An 8,512-nucleotide genomic window follows, 5' to 3' on the forward strand; every position below is an offset into this window, starting at 1 on the left:
TTGTCTTTACCCATATAATTCCTTCTGCCTGAAGTGTCCTTTTCTGCCTTAAATGTCTTGTCTGCCTGACAAACTCCTATTCATCCTCTCAAACCCTGCTAGACATCACTTTTAACCACCCTTTCATCCATATGTACTATTTCTATGCTTTGTATGTGGTTCTATCGTTGCATGGGTTATATGCATTGTAATAACATGTTTACATACTCTCCATCATCCAAGTCTGTGAAGTCTTTGAGACAAAACTGTCACACTCATCACAGTACCCCAGTGATGGCCTCATCCCTGACACATGGTGTATATAAAGAAACTGTTTATTGAACTAAAAGGAATGCCCAATTTTTCTTTTCTGCTTTCTAAACTAATGTATTTGGGCATTTGATCTTACTCAATAAAGGTCTACTGACTTACACAAGGTTTTCATTTGGTCTTTGTAACCTTACAAGTTTTGAAAAGTTTCACTCTAAATTATAGTGGTCTCTGTTTCATGTCTGATCTTTTCAAGAGAACCCAAGTCCAAACAAGATGAGCAGGAGTAGTCCCAATACTGAAATGTGAGAAAAGAAAGTTGTAGCCTCAGAAAGAATTTAGAAAATATATATGTCAGAGTATTAGAATGCATCACTGTTCATTTAACAGTATCCCAGGTACTGTATCTGGTGGCCCCAGATGTCCACCCTCCAATGGAAAAGGTAAACCATTTTTCTTCCTCAAGGTCACCCAACTCCCATTATTCTAATCTTCCTTTTGTGACTAATTCAGTTTCCCAGGCATCTTGATATTGGGATAGGGACGCCCTGGTGTTTCAGTTACTAAAACCGTAACTTCCCCCACCAGCTAATACATGGACATTCTTGTTCACACACCCCTCTCTTATGTGTTTGATTCACCATATCTGCCCTCCACAGCATTAAGTTTTATGCCCCTACAGGCTGTCACTGGGCCACAGTGACCAGATCAAGTTACCTGCCTTCTTGGTGGCCCTGACAGCCAGCCACTGCCTTCTACTTCTTTGTCTCCTTTTAATTTTTACTTAACTACTTCTGTATGACACAGTCACAGTTCACAAAGCTTTTTCACAGTATGTATTTTATCCTCATGATGTCTAGGGGCAAATATTCTCATCCCATTTAACCCACAAGAAAATTGAGGCTCAAAATGGTCAAGTGACTTCTCCAAGGATCTATACATTCTATAAGCTGTGCATTATTTTCCTTTGCCTTCACAGTAGATGAAACTCTGAGCCAAAGTTTCTTATTCTTTCTTTCTACCATCATGTTGCCCAATTTCTCATATTAGTCCAGACAGGAAGCATCTCTGGTGAAGGGGGACTAACTAGAGAAGAAGGAAGAGCTCACCAAGTTGTACTTGTACAATACTTTTGCTGATCTATACTCTCTATTCTTCTTGGGTTAACCCAAAGCTAAAATTTATTTATTTATTTTTAATTAGAAGCTAAAAGAAGTTGACTAACTTTTTATGGTCATAGAACCACTGGGAAATTAATATTCTTTTGTTCCTTAGAACGAGTATCTACCGACTGACCTGGAGATTCAGTAATGTTATAACAGCCAAATCATCATTGTTATCATCACCACTATGATTAAAATTGGCACTCACTGAGTGCTTTCCGTGGGCTAATCATCTTATTCAATTCACACAATAATTACAACAAGGGATGCTTATTATTCTCATTTTAGAGATAATAAAACTGAGGTTCAGAAAAGTCTGTAACTTATACATTATCACTGAGCTAATAAATGATGATGATAAAACCCAAACCCAAGCATATCTGAATCTAAACATCCATGCTTCTGGCCACTATGCTATCCCATTGTACTACTTCACAAACAAGGGCCATATGCCCCAAAATAAACTTAGATTGAACAGAACTGTGGGTAGTGGCCTGAAAGAGAGGGAAATGGATATCCAGCTCTCCGTTACCACTCTTGGTTCCTGAACTCCCCAGGCCAAAGTCTGTATTCTGGCTGTAGCTGCTGCTGACCCAGCATCCCCACACCCTTCCTACCACTGGCTGTTCCACATGAACAATTGCTTTTACATGCAATACTTTCCCCTCTTTGCAATGCTAAACTCATCCTTCCCAACCTGCTTGCTCACTGCCCTTTTCAAGGAAGCCTTCTCAGAGGAATAAAACCTGCTACTCCAGCCTTTCTATGACTCTGTGACATTTCTCTGGAAAGGAGCTTGTCTGGTTCAATGTTAAAATAAAATGTTGCCTGGTCAGCCTCCTCACATTGCTCATGTTCTTGTGTCCCAAGTTTCCCATGTGCCTGCGCAGCTCTAGGGTCTCCTTTCCCTCCCATACCCTACCCATCCGGAATAGACTGTGCCATGAACAAAGGAGTTTGAGACTCAGAGAGAATTTCAAATGCAGTTTATTGCAGCAACACCAGGAAATGGGAGTTTAAGGCCTCTCCACAAAAGACAGTCAACTTGATTACACCACCTGTATAAAACCAAAGCCGCACAGAGTTTGCTGCAAGACCATAGGGTAGTAAGGAGCTGCACTGAGCATAGGGGCTCCACGCATGACAAAGAAGCCAGGGGTCTAACCAGCCCGCCTCTGGCTGACTTATGAGTTGTTTTGAAATGTAACGTGTGTAGTGGTGATGGCTGAACTGTTTCTGTGTCAAAGCACAAAGCAGGGTCAGAGCCAAGGACTAAACCTGCCACTGATTTGAATGAAGACTTTGGGAAGCAGAGCAGAAAGGAAAGAGCTGAGGGGATGAGATGAATCAATGTAACTAACCAATAGCTTTTATCTTCAACAAGGCGGGACAACCGACCTTGGTCTTGCCAACTTGGTAGTAATGGGGACGGAGAGCTAACAGGATAGAGAACGCCTCTTTATCTGGTCCCTCGAGAATAACTGGTAGAAATAAACTTCACATTGGAACTGCCGCTGGAGGTCTTCGTGCCCCCAGAGCTGGATCCGCGGCCTCCAGGGGAGCTGAAGCTGGCTGTGGCGCTCCCGCTGCTGCCGCCGCCCACTCCAGATCCGCCTCTGGGTCCCCCGCTGCTGCCTCCGGCGCCTCCGTAGCTGCCACCGCCAGCACCGCCAGAGCCGTAGCTGCTACCTCCGGAGTTGTAGCTGCCGCCACCGCGGCCGCCGCCGCCGCCGCCAGAGCCATAGCTGCCGCCTCCGGAGCTGTAGCTGCCGCCGCCGCCAGATCTGAACCCCCTGCTTCCTCCGCCTCCTCCCGCACTGATGCTGGTGTGGCTGGTGCTCACAGCTGCAGGGAGACACTCAGTTACCTTCAACCCCAGCCTCCTTTCCAACTCAGCCAAACCTGCACAGGCCCCTGTGTTGTACTTACACACGCTCACGTTCGGGGCACACTCTCCCGACATCCTGCAGGAGAAAGAAGAGCGAATCCCTCATCTCTGTCCTTTCACAAGCGATTTCCCTGTCCTCTCAGTTATCCCAGAGCCCCTCTTGAATCTGACACCCAACCTGGTCCCCTCTGGCCTCCCAAAGCTGTCATTTTCCTCACACATAAATTAGACAAGAATATTACAGCTAATGCAAGTTACCTCTAAAGGCACTATATTGACTTTAGGCCAGATGACATCTGAGCCAGCCTGGATAAAGAACAAATTGTTCCATCTCAAAGCACTTCATAGAGACAATACAACCCTCAGAAAAGAAGAGTGGGAAACTCTGGCTTCCAAAATGAAACCAAGTCTTTCCTCCTGCACGACGGAGCTCTCCTTTCCCCACGCCCAGGACCAGCTGCAGTCACACAGCTGCATCTTCAACCGCAGTCAGCTTACACGGGAGGAAGCACCTAAGAAGAAACCAAACTGCTCAGAGTCCCTTTCTTACCTGCTTTCCTCTCCTTCCAAGAGGGTCCTGTAGGTGGCAATCTCCACGTCCAGGGCCAGCTTGGTGTTCATGAGCTCCTGGTAGTCACGCAGCAGCCGGGCCATCTCCTCCTTGGCCTTCTGCAGGGCGTTCTCCAGCTCATTGAGCTTGCCCTGGGCATCTTTGAGGGCATTCTCACCACGCTGCTCAGCATCGCTGATGGACTGCTGCAGCGCAGAGATCTGAGAAAGGAGAAGCCAGCATAATAATACCTAATCCCACCTCGGCCTTCTTACCTCACACTGATCTCTCCTCCCCAGTGAGGCCAATACTCTGGGTCCAAAAGAACCACAAGAGCTTAAGTCACCTCATGCACTCACCTGCCTCTGGATAACGTATCACTGTGTTGCTTTCTTTAAAAGCCTTAAAGGTAATGCAGCAGCCTCTCTTGGCCCTAAGTTGAGGCTTCTCTGCCCCTTGACATTCTTCTAAATGCCTGCTCTAAAACATCTTGGCGGCCTTTTCTCTCACTCACCACCTCATATGTAAAAGGAATAAGCAAGTACCTGCTTTTTCACACTGTCGATTTCAGATCTAAGTCTCTGGATCATCCTATTCAGCTCAGAAATCTCCATCTTTGAATTTTTTAAGTTGTCTCCATGTTGGCCAGCAGTAACCTGGAGCTCTTCATACTAGAGATGGTGGATCAAGTCAATTAGATGTGACAGAGCATATACCCTGGCTCAGGCACACAAATATAAGATGATATACAGGATGGCAAAACAAGACATTTCAGGAAAGCTGACAAGACATTCATCCCATTCACCTTGGTCTGGTACAGGGCCTCAGCCTCAGCCTTGCTCCTCTGGGTGATCGCCTCATACTGGGCCTTGACCTCAGCAATGATGCTGTTCAGGTCCAGGCTGCGATTATTGTCCATAGAGAGGACGACATTGGTGTCATTGATATGAGTCTGCATCTGAGAAAGCTCCTGCAAGATATAATAGTTCAGTGACTCTTATAGTGTTAAAACAGAAAAGAACTTGGAGGGATCAGGAGATGGAAGATATATCTCTATTCTTTTGGATGGTGGTGGGTTCAGGCTTAAAAGTTTTCCATTTCGTAAACGTGGTTGAAATTTAAAGACTTACCATTTGGTAGAGTGCTGTGAAGAAATCAATCTCCTGACGCAAGTTATCAGCTCTGGCCTGAAGGTCCACCTTAGTCATATAAGCACCATCTACATCCTAGAGGAGCAATAGACAGCATGAAGTCATAGTCTTTCCAGGACACATCCCTCTCACCAGCTGTGAGAGAATATCCCAAACAGAAAAGGTATTTGGGGTCTACCCCACACCTTTATATCACAGGAGGATCAGAATCCCTAAATTACCCCACCGCTGGGATTGCAACCACAAAGGGGCTTGCCTGATTTTCTGAGAACTTTCCTCCCCACTTACTACATGACATGCTGAAACTCTGGAAAAGCCCTGAGAGCCTGGATAAGTCCAGGTCCATGATAATGTGGAAGGAAAACTCTACTTCACCTATTCATCAGGACCACACCATTATGACTTCTTTCTGCTTTATGTAATTAGAGACCCTGTTCTATTGTTTATTGTTGTTGTGAGGTCCTGCCTACAGATTTGCTCACCTTCTTGATGGTCACAAATTCATTCTCTGCATTTGTCCGTTTGTTGATCTCTTCCTCATACCTGCAAGGAAATCAGAAGAGAATAGGAGGTTCAAAAAAGGTAAGGCCTTAAGTTTAGCTCCCTAGACTAAAATTAGCACTGCTTCTCATTGTTTTTTTATTATTAGCCTAGGACACTTTGGTTCACACCTTTCTTCTGAGCAATAAATCCATTAAACAATTTTCAGCTTCTAAGAGGTGGAACATATCTGAAAACGCCAAATTGATTTGCCTCTAACCTAAGAAAAGATACTGTTACATATTATTTATAGTCTTTGCTTGCCACTTTCTGGAAATATTTTAGAACAAAAGTAAAGAATTTCCCAGCATGGCTCTCTTACTTGTTCCTGTAATCTTCCACCAGGTCTTGCATGTTCTTCAATTCTGAATCCATTCGAGACTGATCACCCTTCAGTTGGTCCAAGTTCTTTCTAAGACTGTTGATGTATGACTCAAAGTAGAGGTCTAGGTTCTGAGTCCTGGTGGAGGTATCTACCTGCTGCAGCAGCTCCCACTTGGTCTCCAGCACCTGGTTCTGCTGCTCCAGGAACCGCACCTGAAAACAAAAGACCCCGTTACCCGATAATACAGAAGTGGACCCCTATGGCCACTGAGCGCCAGGGGCTACCACACAGCAAGGCCCCTATGTCCCTTAGAAAAGAACTTAAATTCTTGTCTTCCTGGCCATGACAAACAGAAAAGTAGAAAGAAGATGATTGAATCTGTATCATCTTCAAAACAAAACCAACTCACTGTTAATTCAGTGAAACTCTAGTTTCTCTGAGATTGGCAATGACAGTACTATTTCAGTTGTACTTTAGAAGAGAGTAGTTACACAAAAACCAAAGAGCAAAGCACATAGAAAACTACTGCAACTGCACTTTGAAAGAGATACACGACACTTAAGAGACTTGCCTTCCAATTTTTTTAGGTCAATTAAACCATAAAACTTGGTTTGCAGTCCCCGAACAGATATACGATTCAAAAGCGTATTGGGCACATCCAAAATTGAATTCCAACTTTGTGTGGGTGACTTAGGTTCACATTATTACTGATGATTGAACAAAAAGCTAAAAATGGTTTACATGTTTTTCCAGAGCAGATACTTAGAAATGCAAGTACAAAAAATCTCCACCCTGATATGGTACCAATGTAAAATTCTCAGAGGCTAGACCTCCTCTTTCAACAGTAAGAGATGTTTGGCACTGACTACCTTCTGCTACAATATCCAATGCACTGTGTTTACACTCAACTCACTTTTTATGGTTAGGAAGACTATTACACTAATACACGGTTCTCATTTGCACTCTAGAAGGTTGAGTTAGCCCCATTTCTGTTATCTTCATTCAACATATGTGAATTCCAACTCGGCCCAAGAGCTAAATTAAAACACTTCAAGATGATGTCAAATTGACCCACATTTAATGTAGACCTCAAGCCCCTTTGTCCAAGAGAGAGTTTAGTCATCAATCACACATCCCTATTCAAAACTTCTAGAAGATATTCTAACATGCCTCTTAGAAGACAATTCTACGAAATACCCTTTTAATTATCTAAACACAGAAAATTGAGGCTCAAACCCAAACATGTCTTGACTGCACCCATCTCAAATGGACCAGGAGCAGCTGTCCCAGTGCCAGTGCCCTGAGCCAGTAAACTCACTTTGTCAATGAAGGAGGCAAATTGGTTGTTGAGTGACTTGATTTGCTCCCTTTCTTGAGACTTGACTCGTTGGATCTCAGGGTCGATCTCCAAATGGAGGGGTTGCAGAAGACTCTGGTTGATGGTGACTTCCTGTATGCCACCAGGGGGGCAAACATTCCCAAAACCACCGCCAAAACCACTTCCACCAAAAATACCTCCACCAAAACCACTTCCACTGCCAAAGCCACCCCCAAATCCACCACCGAAACCACCCCCTCCAAAGCCACCACTGGTACAACCACGTCCACCCCCTCCAGCCACATTGATGGAGATACTTTTACTGCCACCCAGGTTAACAAGACTTCGGCTTCCGAAGCTACCACCACCACCACCACATCCTCCACTTGAAAATCTCCCGCCACCTCCTCCACTACGGCGCACGGAGCAGCTAGTGCTCCTGCGTTGTAAGCTGACTACCCCAGCAGAACCAGAGCTGAAGCCTCCTCTGCTCTGGTACCCAGACCTGGAACTAAAGTGTCGACTCATGTTGACTTAAAGAGAGTAAGAGCAAAGTGGAGAAGAAGAAGAAGAAGAAGAAGGAGCTAACACTCCTCTACCCCAAACACAGACCTCTCTTTATATACAGGGAGTGATTGGGCTTGGTCCATAAGCCAGCGGGATGCAATGCTACTCAAGGGTTTGGCTTGCCTGCAGCCATACAAGATTTTTACGAGCCTCAACAATACAATAAACACTACAACCCGCTCCCAGGATGATTCTCAAAATCGCTGTGCATGCAAGATTGCTCATGTGGTAATCGCTTTTTATCAGACAAAATCTCTCTTCATGTGCTTGCGACTTTGGGAAAAGAGGACCTTACATCTGCCACCTGGTGCTCTTTGATAGGATTTCATAACCTCCTGTCACAAAGCACACAAGTTTCCATTCTTGCCTTACCCTTGTGAGCTGCTGAGACACTCTCCTCAGGCATGGCAGGTGCAGTTCCCTGTGCTGGATCTCGGAAAGAGCTCTTCAGCCCGTTTCTGAGATCCACCCTCAAGACCTCAGAGCTCACCAGGTTTTATCTCCTGACATAAAGTCAGAGCTTTAATAAGTGAGCAATCAAAAGAAGTTATTTTTATTAACTGTTAACTTGATAAATGCACTGCATTACTATTAGAGAAAAAGAAGCTGTCACAGGACAGGATGGATGGGTAGGTGATCGGGAAAGATCAAAAGGGATATCCACATTCTTTCTAAGTTTTCCAGTTGTTCCAGTTCCTGAAAGGTAGACAGGAGCAGGAGACAGAGACAACAATAACATAAAACAGATGCAAACGGATTGC

General features: G+C 44.7%; 1 protein-coding gene across 1 annotated transcript; it reads right to left on the reverse strand.

The window, feature by feature from the left end:
* Positions 1 to 2,381: 2,381 nt before the first annotated feature.
* Positions 2,382 to 7,774, reverse strand: KRT1 (keratin 1). The gene is made up of 9 exons (XM_066265780.1): positions 7,185 to 7,774; positions 5,864 to 6,078; positions 5,484 to 5,544; positions 4,981 to 5,076; positions 4,656 to 4,820; positions 4,396 to 4,521; positions 3,851 to 4,071; positions 3,342 to 3,376; positions 2,382 to 3,257 (listed from the first exon to the last, which is right to left on the reverse strand). The coding sequence occupies exons 1-9, from the start codon at positions 7,710 to 7,712 to the stop codon at positions 2,872 to 2,874; spliced, it is 1,833 nt and encodes a 610-aa protein (XP_066121877.1). The 5' UTR covers positions 7,713 to 7,774; the 3' UTR covers positions 2,382 to 2,871.
* Positions 7,775 to 8,512: the final 738 nt, after the last annotated feature.

The sequence above is a fragment of the Saccopteryx bilineata genome, chromosome 1 (assembly GCF_036850765.1).
Source record: "Saccopteryx bilineata isolate mSacBil1 chromosome 1, mSacBil1_pri_phased_curated, whole genome shotgun sequence".
NCBI classification, from domain to species: Eukaryota; Metazoa; Chordata; class Mammalia; order Chiroptera; family Emballonuridae; genus Saccopteryx; species Saccopteryx bilineata.

Bases quoted from the DNA above. Each gene is read 5' to 3' on its own strand.
- KRT1 (XM_066265780.1), bottom strand. From the start codon at position 7,712: ATGAGTCGACACTTTAGTTCCAGGTCTGGGTACCAGAGCAGAGGAGGC. The intron at 6,079-7,184 runs GTGAGTTTACTG...TTTTGTTTTCAG, and splicing joins TTGCCTCCTTCATTGACAAA to GTGCGGTTCCTGGAGCAGCA. The intron at 5,077-5,483 runs GTGAGCAAATCT...TTGCTCCTCTAG, and splicing joins AATTTGTGACCATCAAGAAG to GATGTAGATGGTGCTTATAT.